This window comes from Taudactylus pleione, unplaced genomic scaffold (assembly GCF_031769625.1).
Source record: "Taudactylus pleione unplaced genomic scaffold, aTauple2 ptg000913l, whole genome shotgun sequence".
In the NCBI taxonomy this organism is placed as follows: domain Eukaryota; kingdom Metazoa; phylum Chordata; class Amphibia; order Anura; family Myobatrachidae; genus Taudactylus; species Taudactylus pleione.
The window spans coordinates 981,112-996,780 of record NW_028285314.1 but is presented as its reverse complement, the minus strand read 5'-3'; the positions used below and the strand labels follow the sequence as shown (position 1 = coordinate 996,780).

The following is a 15,669-nucleotide window of genomic DNA, read 5'->3' as shown; positions in this document are numbered from 1 at the left end:
TGTGTATTAGGAGGAGGGAAGAGGTCAGTGGGGTTTCCTGATGTCTGTGTATTAGGAGGAGGGGAGAGGTCAGTGTCCCCTGGTGTCTGTGTTTTAGGAGGAGAGGAGGGGTCAGTGTGTCCCCTGATGTCTGTGTCTTAGGAGGAGAGAGCTCAGTGTCCCCTGGTGTCTGTGTATTAGGAGGAGGGGTGGTTGATATATACAGATTTAATTGTATATAAATATTGTATATATAATGTATAGAAGTAACTGGTAATAAAATAATAAATTGTGTATATCAGCACTGAGTGTTTTCTATAACATAATGTATTATTTATACGGATACAATTATTGAAATGAACAGTTAAAGGGGCGGAGCCGCATGTATACACACCTATAGCTATGTCTGGTAGGCGTGTCCTGTGTGCATATAGAGGAGATAAGGGAGCGGAGATTAGGTGAGGAGACCACAGAGGGAGGGGAGTCATGTGATGTACACTCACCCACAGTCTGCAAAAGTGTCATCTGGGATATACACACAGGAGACCACAGGGTAAGTGTGACACTGAGATACACACATATATATATACAGGAGACCACAGGGTAAGTGTGACACTGAGATACACAGACACAGGAGACCAGGGGGTAAGTGTGACACAGATTGTGTGCAGCCTGGGGGGAGCGTTTATGTCACATAATGTACATACATAGCTTGGTGTGGAATAGATAAGCACATACAGTACTAATCACACATAATGATGTTATATCTATGTATATATCTCTATCACTATACACACACTCATACACACACACATCTATCTGTGTCAGAGCAGAATTCTGTGCAGCGGCTGACAGAGACCCCATTGATGTGTGTGAGGTAACAGGGCTCAGTCTGCGGGGTGTGAGGTTACACACAGCCAGAAGTGGATAAACCAGTTTCTCTCTATAGGTCCCCCCGTGGGATTTCCCTGCATTGAGGACGTGCGGAAAAGTTTGCGCCCCGGAGCCACGGGAGAAAAGGTGAGACCGCGCTGTAATAGGCGAGGGGAAGAATGCAAGCTCTTGGGTACAGTATGCCTGCAGCAAGTGGGGGATGAGAGCAGTGCACACGGAGTAGTGAGTAAAGTCTGCTCACACCCTCCTAGTCCCTGCTCTGCTGACTTTCCTGTTAGTTTATTTACATTCATTTTAACCTTGTTACTGACCTCTCACATCTGCAGAACATTGCCCTGTTCCATCTACCCCTGATGGATACCTGGGGGTAAATTTACTAAAGTGAGAGTTTTTTGTAGAAGTGAGTTTTAAAAGTGATGTTGCCCATAGCAACCAATCAGATTCTAGCTACTATCTTCTAGATGGTGCTAGTTACATGTTAAGTAGAATCTGATTAGTTGCTATGGGTAACATCACTTTTAAAACTCACTTCCAAAAACTCTCACTTGAGTAAATTTACCCCTAGTGTTAGAGTCTGCAATTTAATATATTACTGACCTCTCTAGAGATCTGCAGAACATTGCTCTGCTTCATCTGCCCCCCCCCCCCCCTGACAGGCACCTAATGATAATATTCTGCAGATTATTTCTTTACTGATCTTTCTAGAGATCTGCAGAACATTGCACTGTTCTGTCCATCTTGCTGGCTAATTTGGTTTGGAGGGGTGTCAAATCATGTTGTTATTCTGCCAAGTGATGGTATTATGTTGTGTGCCTGTGTGGGGAGGGGGTTCTTTAAAATGGACAATGTAGCTGAATGTATCCATTGGAGATATTTAAGTAACATGCTGTTACAATGACTCCTGGCTCTGATCGGACCCTAGTTATTGGTCATTGGATGTTTTCTGTATGATCTACTCATCACCCACCCTCCTGTAACTTATTTACAGGGTATCTATATAATCGCACAATGCAGCCGTTACTGGAAGCCCCTCACAATGGGCAATCTTCTCTTTCTATTTACTGTGCAAGTTGTGTATGGGGGTCTCCTCCCATTTCGTATCAGCTGCTATATTTGCTATTATGCATTGATGTAAAACCAATCATCATTACAATATACTTACCATCACCGGCGAGCATTAATACATATCCACATTCTTTGCTGGGTCCCAATTCTAATAGCAAAAATGAAAAAAAACAAAAACCAACAACTATATTTAAAGGCGACAATTGTTTCAAAAGGCAAAACCAACCCGATCTGGTAAAAAAAGAAATAAAAGAATTGCCGCTTTAAATCACGGGGCTTAAATCGCCAAAATCCCAGCACTGTTCCACAACCCGCGGGCTATTACATTTGGCCCACGGAATGCTCAGTGCGGTAGGTTCTGCTCAGATCTAATGGGATATAAATTGTGAAGCGTCAGAACGTAATTATTCTAATTTGGAGCGATGAGGCGCTACGCATTTTGTGAAGTGACCAGCGCCTGTGTGGCTCTGCCGTATGTAAAAATCCGCAATACTGAAGCTAAACATGACTATCTGCATTTGTGAACTTTTGTTTCGTGTGGACTTGAAAACTTTTTTTTTTTTTTAATTCGGATAAAGTTCCCCACAGCGACCTCCATAGCTCACACACCACCTGGCCCATTACAGACAGAAGTAATGTGCTACCGTTCCTTTAATGGGCTCAGCGTGGGCTCTCTGGGATTACAGGATGAGAAATGTTTATCCAAAGTCCCCATTAACGCTCCAGTCTCAGGGGGCCTAAACAGGGAAAGGAGAGAAACGCTGGCACGGTTCCCTCTGAGCTGAGCGGTCTGGAAATCACAGTTTTAGAAAAAGGATCCTCGTATTACAGGAAGACCCATTATACAGGGTCACACTGTACAGCAGATTATAAATGCACACCATCAGTCATTCAGGGGCCAATTTACAAAGGGCCAAAGGGGTTATCTTCACTTCCTCTGTATATGAAAAGGGCTTCCTCCGGGGGAATAATTATCTTTGCATGGGGAAAATATGATATATTTCAATGCAGAATAAGTCAGTATGGGGCCTATTCATCATCGAAGGCCGTATGGTCTCCAATGATGAAGTATGGAACTCGCTGCGATGGACACTTAAGTATCCAGCTCGCAGCGGGGGAAAAGTGACACCGGAGCAATTCATCATTGCTCCGGTGAGGGGACAACTGCTCCGAAAAGCAGCTGTCCCCGTGGTTAGTATCGTAGCCACCGAAGTAGCTGCGTTACTTATCTGCTCCCCGTCACACATGTGTGACCTCAGGTCAGGCATGCACAAAGCCGCCGGGGGGAGGGAAGTGAGTAATCGGCGGAGGGATCTGCTAGGATCCCTGTTCGCATCCCCGGAACTCCTTCCCATAGGAAGGATCGGGGATTCGAGAACAGGCACCGTCTGAAGATGGCGCTTGTTCTCGGCAGCAAACTCTGAAAACTTTCAGTTTTCGGAGTTTGTTGAATACCGGGGGAAGTCCTATCGGAACCCTCATGATGAATGGCCCGGTAACTTAAATATGCGGAAACAAGCGCTTCCACATGGTTACCGGGCCATTTATCGTTTCACAAATAGGCCCCTATGGGCGTATTCATTACTGATCGCAACTGCGATTAAGCACTCAATCGGCCATTTGTTGAGCTCTGCGCGTGCATTGCAGTGCGCGTGGCCCTCACTACGATCGAGACTGCGATCGCAGTGACTACACAGACCCATGGCAGCGTTTGACAGGAAGTGACCGTTTAGGGGGTGGTGACAGGTCGGCGGTCAGCGAAACGCAGGCGTGCCAGTGCATTTGAATGCCGTTGCATAAATTAGCCACTGCGATGCCCTACGCAGCCTGAGGCCTTATAGCGTGTGATGAGGTTAGCAATTCCTGAGTAAGGTCAGGGCTTGTGCATGTGTCCGTGAGGCTGTGATCGTACTCCATGTTACTGATGGTGTCTCAGTCTTGCAAAGTATTACGGATGTGTGTAAGGTAAAGCGGCCGTCCTTATGTTTGGCTGCAACGGCATAGCGATTGCAATCATTAGCATATATTCACAGTGACACTGCATGCGTATTCGCAACTTTGATCTATAATAATTCAGGCCCTATGACCGGTCTGGTTAGCTTTCGCTGTGGCAAATAGTGGTGAAAATAAGTTCCCATCACTGCAATGTTGTGTTAGTAAATAGGCCCTTTCAGCCTCTTCCATATGTCAGAGGACATAAGGCCTGATTCAGTGCCGCTCGTAAGCGGCTGCTCGTTCGTTCATCTGCGCATGCGTACGGATTGTAATACGCATGCGCGAACCAGTCAGTGCGGCCGAAAATCGTTTGTTCGCTATATAGCGAATGCCTATTTTGAGTGACAGAATGAGGCGTATGTGGGTGGTAACAGGGGAAGGTGCTTGAAAACGGGGTGTGGAATTAGATCGCAGGCGTGCTTAAAGGTCAAAACGGGCGTTTTATGGGTGTGCATAATTAATACAGCAGCGTCATTGACCACGTCACTGGGTTATTTTATAGTCAGAACTGCTCGCAATATAGTGGTAGGAAACACCAACCACAAGAATAGCGAGCATTTCATGCGCTGTTCGATGTACTCGATTAATCTAATAAATAGCGGACATGACGTATGGTGCGAGCGGCCAGGGGGCGTATTTTTCAAAATTACAACCGCAAGTTTTGCTCGCTCGTTCAGACTTAGAGGCGTCAACAGACCGCAATGAGCGAACGGTTCATTTGAATAGTCACCCCTTTTTCCAGAAACGAACGACCGCAAATAGCGACTGGCTCTGAATGAGGTCCATAGTGTAGAGATAACAGCAATGGCTCAATCAGGGGTTCTTCTTATTGGGGGAATCACACGTCAGAAGACTGATTCGTCCCTACATTTATTGCATCTACGCCGCCTGGAGAACTGACGGTAACAATCAGGGTACAATGATCATCCCTTTACAGCAATCTGCGACCCCTACCGCTATAAGATATACTGGGAGTTACAGCAGGGATTGCTGGAACTTTTAGTTACCCCACAGTCTCGGCTTGCATAGTAGGACAGGTTAGCCTGTAGCTAGCGCATAATCCAGGTGCAGAACACACCAGCACTGCAGGGCAGACTGATAAATCACCATTTACAAGTTCCTCCATAGTTCACCATAGATTGACATTTTGCACACGTATCTTTTGTTTTGCTCAGGTAACGTGGGAGGGTGCAGGTATGAACGTGTACTCCATGTACAGATACTGAAGCAGCCCATAATTAAAATAAATCAGAGGGAGGTGGTAAAGGCTGGGACGTGATTAGTCCAATGCCAATAATGCAGCACACAGTCGTACAGCGCATTTTAGTTTTGAACTGTTACCCACGTACGAGGCCGTATTGAAAACTGTGAGTTACAGATCTCAGTGCCATTAATTGCACAAAAATGTGCCACCACAATTGCCCAACATAACCCGGACTATTGTTTTTTTATTTTGATTTGCCCCCAAACTCTGCCCTAAACGGCTCCAAGCATGGCCACAAAACTGAGACTTATGACCTGAAATGCTGAATATGGCTCTTATCACAGAAGCACAGGCCCTGATTCAGAGCCGGACGCTCTGACCAGAGCGCTCGCTCTGAATCAGGGCCCACCTCCATAATTATGGAGCGTCCTCCTGGACGCTCGTATAGCTGTGGGTCACCACCCACAGCCTATACGAGCGTGCAGGTTGATGGCCGCGATGGTCTTGACCATCGCCACTGCGAGCCGGAGCCTGCGGTTGAGTTTCTCAACCGCAAGGCCCGGAGTGATTTTGGCTCTATCAGAGCTAAAATCACTCCCACTGACATCACTAGTGATGTCAGTGGGCCGGCTTCTGACGGTAGGCGTTCCCTTGGGAACGCCCCTGTCTGGGAGGCACGCCCCCGGCACGCCCACCAAAGGGGGCGTGCTGTCAATCAACATCAACAGCACGCCCCCTTTGATCAGACACAACGAGCGAAGGTAAGTCCTTCGCTCGTCGCGTCTGGCGCATGTGCACGACGGAGCTCCCGCCGTCGTGCGCATGCGCAGTGCACACCATCGACCCACTTGCGAGCGGACAGCCGCTTGCGAGTGGGTCTGAATGAGGCCCACAGATCATTCAGAGGCTGATTTACATTTAGGAGCAAGTCTAGCTGCTGGGTGTAACATTTGCACCTAGAACAACCAACCTGCCTTTCCGCAAAGGACATTTATATGTGACAAAATGATTTGAGAGTTGTAAGTAAGGGAGTAGCCTAGCCCAATGCTAAAACGAGCTGGCCAGGAGGGGTGTGCAGAGTGCAGTATTAGCCCCACATACAAAAAGGATTTGCATTCGCCATCTCCATTACTACTCTAATAGGTTTATAAATCAACAAAACCCCAATTTCAGGGAAAAGCCTGACCATGTAGAGAAGAATTATTATCCTTTATTTATATGGCGCCACAAAGGTTCCGCAGCGCATTACACAGTACATAAATGAGCACACAAGAGAAACAGTTAATAGTAATACAAAACAATGCAGGACAAGGACATGGTATATATACAGTACATTACAAGCAGCAGGGTGTCAGCAACCAAGTGTTAGGTGCCAATTGGAGAGTAAAGGTGCGTACACACAACGATTTTTTTTTTAACAATTTAACTATAACGACGTCGTTATCGTTAAATAGTTTGTAAAATCGTTCATCTTTTTAAGGTGAACGATGATCGTTCATGCGCGTTCACGTTTGTAGTTTATCGTCCATTCTGACTGTCCAACAAACGATTTCCATTCAGAAAACCGTTCATGTTGTGCAGAATGAACGATAAACGATGAACGATTTCCATTCACTGGATGCACAGTTTAAAAAATCGTTCATCGTTCATGAAAATCGTTCAGTAATTTAGTAACCAACGATTTTTAGTGAACGATTTTCGTTCACTTTTTCAAGGGAAAATCTGAACGAGAATCGTTCACTAACATCGTTGGTTACTAACATCGTTGTGTGTGTATGGAGCTTCAGGAGTAAGCAAAGGTACTATAAGTAGGGGGGGAGGAGAAGCACGTGAGGGACGAGGGCCCTGCTCGTGAGACCTTACATTCTAAAGGGGAGGGGCAGACAGACAGGGGTTACACAGATGGGGTAGATAGTGAGGAAGGAGCATGGAGCAGTGGGTTAGGATATGTGCTGCGGAATGTGTATAAGATGACCTGATGTTATGTCAAAATTAAGTCCTTCATTCATCTATCACTATGACAGAAAATAGATTATGTGTTATTTACTTCAGAGTTGTACAAAATAAAGTTGTAGCGCTTTAAATTGTGTTACATTCTAGCATCTAAATACATCCTGCTAAAAAATTTCGCTATTATGGGACTGTCCCGCCATCCTAATACAGTAGTGACTACTTTAGTCCCAGCTAAAGAATGACAGAAAGATATTGAGGGAGATCTTAAGAATAAATCGAATAGAACTTTGTATTAAATAACTAGTTGAAGGATTTTCCTTCCAAACAGCATATGAGCAGAAGACATCACATCCAGAAGGCAACGTCTGGTGAGAGTGTAGAGAGAAGGCCAATCAGCCTCTCTGGAGAGATCGTTCGGTCAGGCCTGAGCTCTGCGTGCCGGTGACGTTACCGCCGCTCTCAAAAAACGTGCGTTGAGAATATCCGGCACTTTAAGCTTGTTCCTCTTGTAAGAACGTGCAACCCTTTCTCTGAATCCATCTCAGGAGAGTATGTTTGGATGAACCGGGAAAGATGAAAGACCTAACTCTGCTTTACTGGTTTCCTTTGATCTGGAAAGGTAAGCGGAAATCTCTACAATGATAACCCGGGTAAGCAATTGTTCTTCCATGTTGTTCGATGGCTGCGGGCAGAGACGTACGATCTCCGGTTTGATATGGAAAGTGGAATCTACCTTAGGTAGGAAAGCAGCATTAGGAAGCAAGGACTCTCTCGTCTTAGAAAAAGGCTTCTTACACCACAAGGCATGTAAAGCCACCGCTCGAGGAGCAGATGTGATTGCGAACGAAGAAAATACCTGAAGTTTGAGTAACGTTTTCTGGACCAGTAACCAAAAAAACCTCTTTGCCCAAAGCTGATTCTCATTGGCTATGCTGTCGTCTTGCCTGGCAAATGAAGCACAAGAGAGAGGTACCCCAAATGGTCTTGTGTCCATGACATGACTTCTGATACCTATGACCTCCTGGCCCTGCTCCTGACGGTGTATGAAAGCAATCTATGGTTCGGTTGGTGGAAAAGAACTTAAGATGGTTTTGTCGTAAAAAAAAAAAGACCTGACAGTGTTGACCAACATGCAACACTACCCTCATCTCCGGTGTGTTTGGTGGTAGCTGCCTAAAATTCTGGAGCCACGTGCTCTGCATGACTTCTGTAAGGTGATGAGAGCCCCATCACATTGAGCTAGACTGTCATGAGCATAATACATTATGTTAGTGAGACACGTCAACGTCCTTCAATCTTGGGTCCTGCTGCCAGTTGAGGAACTCCATGGTAAGCCTTGTAAATTTGATGTCATGATCTCAAGAAGTTATACTACAATCCCATCGAGAGCTTACGAAAAAATAAGAAAACACCAGGGGAAGGAGAAGTCGCAAGGAGGTGTTTATTCTTTTGAGGTCTGCTCAGCTGACTAGCTAGATAACCTATTCTGTTGGCTGCCATGAAGTGAAGAAATAAAACCAATCATCACCGTGTCATGACAAAAAAAAAAAAAAAAGCATTGGTGGTGCACCAGAGGGATACTGGCCCGGGCTTTGCAGACCTGCACCGCCGAGCCGACCAGATCGTAACGGAAAAAAGTGCTTGGTGGCCCAATGTGATAGTCACACAGAGATAGGGGCTTGGGGCATCCAAGAGTTTCTGGAGTATAGATGCAAAAGTCTGAGTGAATTGTCTATAGGGAAGGTCATCGTATAGCGAAGACCAGGGAGTGTTTTTCAGGAATTTGATGAGCTGCCTAAAAAGGGAGAGTTTTCAGGAAACGCTTGAGGGTTGGGGGCTAGGTGACATTTTTGTTGTACGCTGGAGGGAATTCCACTGAACGGGCGCAGCCTGACAAAAAGTCCTGTGGGAGCAGGTAATGTGAGATAATGAAAGGCATAAACTGAATATACATAACAAAAAAAAAAAAATTACCGTCCAAAAAAACCCCCAAAAACAACAGATAAAAACAAGACTCCCTTTCGCCAGATTTAATGTACAGACAAATTCACAAAACAAAAAGGTTAAGCAAGTTTTCAATCACTTAAGTGAATAGGGGGTAAATATGTCCAATACAAACACATGGACGGACAGGGTTCTGTGCGGAGAGCACTACTTTATCTTAGGACTGAAATAGAAGTATGTGATGTTCCTATAAGGTTCTGCGGTGCAGCTGGTACACAGAATAATATAGAAACATATTCTCCGCCGTTTCTCCAGACCTCCTAATTAGAAACATATGGGGATTTGCCGCACGTTGATGTTATTCATCGCTCTAATATATGCCTCAACTCACCAGAGTATTCTCTGCATGTTTCTCCCCCCTGTCTGTCTGTAAGGCTCTATGTTCTATGGGACAGTATCCCGGCCTGGTCACAGCTTAGCTTAGATTTCTCTTTATTTATCATTGTATAGTTGCATGCCCCAATTAGCTTCTGTTCATACCTAAGGCCCATGTGGGAAGCACAGGGCTGCAGTTTGACAACCCCGTGGCTTTCAGTACTGAGGCAGCCAAAATACTCCAACCGTGCGCACAAGATGCCCGCATAGGGAGCTTTATATAATAACCCTGCAAGTGCACGTGTGTTTTATGGCACCGTATGGTGAAAATACAGAGAAGAGGCTTCCAGGACCTGCTCCGTGCAGCCAATGTGTGGGGCAGGGGCCCGAGGTGAGCACGATACAATATATATACAGTACGTAGTGTGTGATATGAGGTATGACTGGTATGTCAGCTATGTCTTTCTGTACGTCCATGGAAACCCTCCCACGCCTATCACTACGCTGGCTGCTGTACATTTATTTGGCTGAGATATGAATTAGGGGGGTTATACAGTGTACTCAGACATAACGTTACAGTATATCCCTCAGTCACCCCCTTTCTCTCATGTTACTTCAGGCCAGGATGGGGGTGAAAGCTCTGCAGTGTTTTCGCTGGTACGGAAGGAGGAAAGCTCGGAAAAGAAGCAAAAGTCCGGAAGGTAAGTGTCCACAGGGTGGGTTACCGCTGGGCAGAGGTGTGAGGGGAAAGGATAGTGTCATTGTATAGTGCATACATCAGGTGATGGTAAGGGAGGAGAGTGACTGTATAGCGTGTAGCAGGGTATATACACATAGGGAGGAGAGTGACTGTATAGCAGGGTATATACACATAGGGAGGAGAGTGACTGTATAGAGTATAGCAGCGTATATACACATAGGGAGGAGAGTGACTGTATAGAGTATAGCGGGGTATATACACATAGGGAGGAGTGTGACTGTATAGTGTATAGCAGGGTATATACACATAGGGAGGAGTGTGACTGTATAGAGTATAGCAGGGTATATACACATAGGGAGGAGTGTGACTGTATAGAGTATAGCAGGGTATATACACATAGGGAGGAGTGTGACTGTATAGAGTATAGCAGGGTATATACACATAGGGAGGAGAGTGACTGTATAGTGTATAGCAGGGTATATACACATAGGGAGGAGTGTGACTGTATAGAGTATAGCAAGGTATATACACATAGGGAGGAGTGTGACTGTATAGAGTATAGCAGGGTATATACACATAGGGAGGAGAGTGACTGTATAGAGTATAGCAGGGTATATACACATAGGGAGGAGAGTGACTGTATAGTGTATAGCAGGGTATATACACATAGGGAGAAGAGTGACTGTTAGTGTGTAGCAGGGTATATACACATAGGGAGGTCTGGTGACTGTATAGAGTATAGCAGGGTATATACACATAGGGAGGAGTGTGACTGTATAGAGTATAGCAGGGTATATACACATAGGGAGGAGTGTGACTGTATAGAGTATAGCAGGGTATATACACATAGGGAGGAGTGTGACTGTATAGAGTATAGCAGGGTATATACACATAGGGAGGAGTGTGACTGTATAGTGTATAGCAGGGTATATACACATAGGGAGGAGTGTGACTGTATAGAGTATAGCAGGGTATATACACATAGGGAGGAGAGTGACTGTATAGAGTATAGCAGGGAAAGTGGGAGTGAGATTACATAGAATAACTGGGGGGTGGGAGAGGACTATTGAATCATTGCCCAGTAGACGGGACATGAACCAGATACCAGGGTCTGATTATAGACGTGATAGGTAAAGTGTGTAGACTGGATGCAGGGTTTGGTTCTCTTGTTGCCATCATGGTTACGATAGTAACGCAACGTTCTCTCTCCATCTCCCAGAGACGCCGGCAGCCTCCCCTCAGGAGGAGAAGCCCAGATTATGCTCTACTAATTCAGGGGGCAGCGACACAGACGCCCAACAGGGCCGGGCCTACTTCAGCGGGAAAGCCAGAGTCTCCTTCCGCCATGAGATGGACTCAACCATGAACGCTAACGACTCCACCTTCTGACCACAGACAGAATTACGGCTGCCGCCTTCCCCTGGTTATGGAGATTCCCGATCAGTCATCATGCAAAGCTCCACGTGAGCCGCCCCCCTTAACACTATATCAGGTTACTGCTGGAGGCTGAAGGGCACAGAAAAGACGTAATAAAAGGGCCGCTGATAAAAAAGACAACGGCAATGCACGGTGTGATTGCACTGTGACGTATAGATGCAGCAGCCAGACTTTATAACACACCGCTTACATCCTGGCTGTACTCTAACCCCCCCCCCACATTCTGGACTGGACAAAGCCTGACACCCCCGAGCAATCTAACCACTGCTAATGTCTTATCCCGTATCTGGCACCGAGGGGGGTCTCTAGTGACCGCAGCCAATAAATGCACATCTAGCTCACTAGACCTAATAACCGATGAACTGATCGAATATGAATTTGCTACTTTGTTAAATATAAAGACAATTTTCCGCACCATGTCAGGAGCCGAAGTGCTGACGTATGCAAGACGTCTGCATGCGTCAATACTTTGCACGAGCGGAATCCCGTAGGGTTTATCAGCTTTCCATTAAGGTGTTAAAGAGTCTGCTTTACAGTGCGCCCCGTTCAGGGTGGCGGCCATTCATCCCGTCTTTGCCACACGTCTCCTCCCAGAACATTGCTGCCGATGATGCTTTATAAGCATTACTGAATGCAATAGCCCGGGGGGCAGGGTCAGGTTCTGGAGTACTAGGACCACATCAGAGTGCGTGCTAAGCAGATCGACAGTGACATCCGGTGGCGAGATTGGGTATTGCAGCATGTAAAATAACACGTGTAACATGTCAGGACTGGGTGGAATAAGGTATAAATGTTTTCTGTTACAATTTGGACGGCTACAGCCTTGGACCTTTATAGTGATCAAAGGGGCTGATTCCTTACAGATCGCGGCTGGATTTACGCACGCAGTCTCCGCTTATCTCTGCGATCGCAATGCCGTCGCAGCAAAACATAAGGACGCCCGCCTTACCTTACACACATCCGTAACGTTTAGCCAGATTGCGAAGCCATCGGTAACATCGAGCAGAATCGCAGCCTCACGCACAAGCTCTGACCATACTCAGAAATTGCCGCTGTTGTAGCTCGAGCTGCGTATGGCATCGCAGTGGATCATCTAAGCCCGCCCACGCAATGGCGTTCGAACGCACTGGCACGTCTGCGTTTCGCCCCACCCCGTTACCACCCACAAACGGCATTTCACGTCAATCACTCTGCACAGTCCCCATCGCTGTGGCGAGTTTGCGCACTCGCAATGTGACGTATATGCAGAGCGCAACGATCGGCCGATTGCGTGCGTAATTGCAGTTGCGACGGGTAGTGAATCAGGCCCATTATCTGTTACCTCCACTAAAGATAGGCAACCGGTGTGACTACAAGTCCCAGCATGACCTGGTTTAGCTAGCTGAAGAGCATGAGACTTGTAGTTCTGCCACACCAGAGTAGACGCAGTTTGCAGGAGTAATAAATAACCGCTGTAACGCTGTATTCCCACATCCAGAGCCACATGTTGTATACGTTTTATATTGTTACACAGACATACGAGTAAATGGGACGTATAGATATTTACCTATAAAATGGGGGATTTTTGGGATTATGTGAATTTTTAAACTGGAGTCCCAATAAGACAAAACTTCTTGTATGCAGTAAAATTTTTAAAAAGCAAATTCTTCTAATTTATTTCATTTCACCCCCTCATACAGACTATATTACATGCCGGTGTGTGGGGCTCAGCCGCTCATACAGACTATATTACATGCCGGTGTGTGGGGCTCAGTCACTCATACAGACTATATTACATGCCGGTGTGTGGGGCTCAGTCACTCATACAGACTATATTACATGCCGCTGTGTGGGGCTCAGTCGCTCATACAGACTATATTACATGCCGGTGTGTGGGGCTCAGTCGCTCATACAGACTATATTACATGCCGGTGTGTGGGGCTCAGTCGCTCATACAGACTATTACATGCCGTGTGTAGGGCTCAGTCGCTCATACAGACTATATTACATGCCGGTGTGTGGGGCTCAGCCGCTCATACAGACTATATTACATGCCGGTGTGCGGGGGCTCAGCCGCTCATACAGACTATATTACATGCCGGTGTGCAGGGGGCTCAGCCACTCATACAGACTATATTACATGCCGGTGTGTGGGGCTCAGTCGCTCATACAGACTATATTACATGCCGGTGTGTGGGGCTCCGTCACTCATACAGACTATATTACATGCCGGTGTGTGGGGCCCAGCCGCTCATACAGACTATATTACATGCCGGTGTGTGGGGCTCAGCCGCTCATACAGACTATATTACATGCCGGTGTGTGGGGCTCAGTCACTCATACAGACTATATTACATGCCGGTGTGTGGGGCTCAGTCGCTCATACAGACTATATTACATGCCGGTGTGTGGGGCTCAGTCGCTCATACAGACTATATTACATGCCGGTGTGTGGGGCTCAGCCGCTCATACAGACTATATTACATGCCGGTGTGTGGGGCTCAGCCGCTCATACAGACTATATTACATGCCGGAGTGGGGGGCTCAGTCGCTCAGGTGTGTGGGGCTCAGTCACTCATACAGACTATATTACATGCCGGTGTGTGGGGCTCAGTCACTCATACAGACTATATTACATGCCGGTGTGTGGGGCTCAGTCGCTCATACAGACTATATTACATGCTGGTGTGTGGGGCTCAGCCGCTCATACAGACTATATTACATGCCGGTGTGTGGGGCTCAGTCACTCATACAGACTATATTACATGCCGGTGTGTGGGGCTCAGTCGCTCATACAGACTATATTACATGCCGGTGTGTGGTGCTCAGTCACTCATACAGACTATATTACATGCCGGTGTGTGGGGCTCAGTCACTCATACAGACTATATTACATGCCGGTGTGTGGGGCTCAGTCGCTCATACAGACTATATTACATGCCGATGTGTGGGGCTCAGTCGCTCATACAGACTATATTACATGCCGGTGTGTGGGGCTCAGCCGCTCATACAGACTATATTACATGCCGGTGTGTGGGGCTCAGCCGCTCATACAGACTATATTACATGCCGGAGTGGGGGGCTCAGTCGCTCAGGTGTGTGGGGCTCAGTCACTCATACAGACTATATTACATGCCGGTGTGTGGGGCTCAGTCACTCATACAGACTATATTACATGCCGGTGTGTGGGGCTCAGCCGCTCATACAGACTATATTACATGCCGGTGTGTGGGGCTCAGCCGCTCATACAGACTATTACATGCCGTGTGTAGGGCTCAGTCGCTCATACAGACTATATTACATGCCGGTGTGTGGGGCTCAGTCGCTCATACAGACTATATTACATGCCGGTGTGTGGGGCTCAGCCGCTCATACAGACTATATTACATGCCGGTGTGTGGGGCTCAGCCGCTCATACAGACTATATTACATGCCGGTGTGTGGGGCTCAGCCGCTCATACAGACTATATTACATGCCGGAGTGGGGGGCTCAGTCGCTCAGGTGTGTGGGGCTCAGTCACTCATACAGACTATATTACATGCCGCTGTGTGGGGCTCAGTCGCTCATACAGACTATATTACATGCCGGTGTGTGGGGCTCAGTCGCTCATACAGACTATATTACATGCCGGTGTGTGGGGCTCAGTCGCTCATACAGACTATTACATGCCGTGTGTAGGGCTCAGTCGCTCATACAGACTATATTACATGCCGGTGTGTGGGGCTCAGCCGCTCATACAGACTATATTACATGCCGGTGTGCGGGGGCTCAGCCGCTCATACAGACTATATTACATGCCGGTGTGCGGGGGCTCAGCCGCTCATACAGACTATATTACATGCCGGTGTGCAGGGGGCTCAGCCACTCATACAGACTATATTACATGCCGGTGTGTGGGGCTCAGTCACTCATACAGACTATATTACATGCCGGTGTGTGGGGCTCAGTCGCTCATACAGACTATATTACATACCGGGGTGGGGGTGCGCAGTCGCTCATACAGACTATATTACATGCCGGGGTGGGGGGCGCAGTCACTCATACAAACTATATTACATGCCGGTGTGTGGGGCTCAGCCGCTCATACAGACTATATTACATGCCGGTGTGCGGGGGCTCAGCCGCTCATACAGACTATATTAC

General features: G+C 47.0%; 1 protein-coding gene across 3 annotated transcripts; it reads left to right on the top strand.

The window, feature by feature from the left end:
• The first annotated feature begins 440 nt into the window (after positions 1–440).
• On the top strand, positions 441–13,189 carry CUNH17orf114 (chromosome unknown C17orf114 homolog). Of its 3 annotated transcripts, XM_088459519.1 has the most exons (5): positions 441–532; positions 929–999; positions 7,419–7,709; positions 10,029–10,110; positions 11,329–13,189. In XM_088459519.1, the coding sequence occupies exons 4-5, from the start codon at positions 10,035–10,037 to the stop codon at positions 11,496–11,498; spliced, it is 246 nt and encodes an 81-aa protein (XP_088315645.1). In that variant the 5' UTR covers positions 441–532; positions 929–999; positions 7,419–7,709; positions 10,029–10,034; the 3' UTR covers positions 11,499–13,189. The 3 variants fall into 3 exon arrangements, with proteins under 3 accessions (XP_088315645.1, XP_088315643.1, XP_088315644.1); XM_088459517.1 differs by lacking the exon at positions 7,419–7,709; XM_088459518.1 differs by lacking the exons at positions 441–532; positions 7,419–7,709 and adding an exon at positions 574–582.
• Positions 13,190–15,669: the final 2,480 nt, after the last annotated feature.

What these genes read in the sequence shown, in the direction of transcription:
- CUNH17orf114 (XM_088459517.1), top strand. Translation starts at nt 10,035, where the DNA reads ATGGGGGTGAAAGCTCTGCAGTGTTTTCGCTGGTACGGAAGGAGGAAA. An exon ending in AAGAAGCAAAAGTCCGGAAG is followed by an intron (nt 10,111 to 11,328) that starts GTAAGTGTCCAC and finishes TCCATCTCCCAG; the next exon opens with AGACGCCGGCAGCCTCCCCT.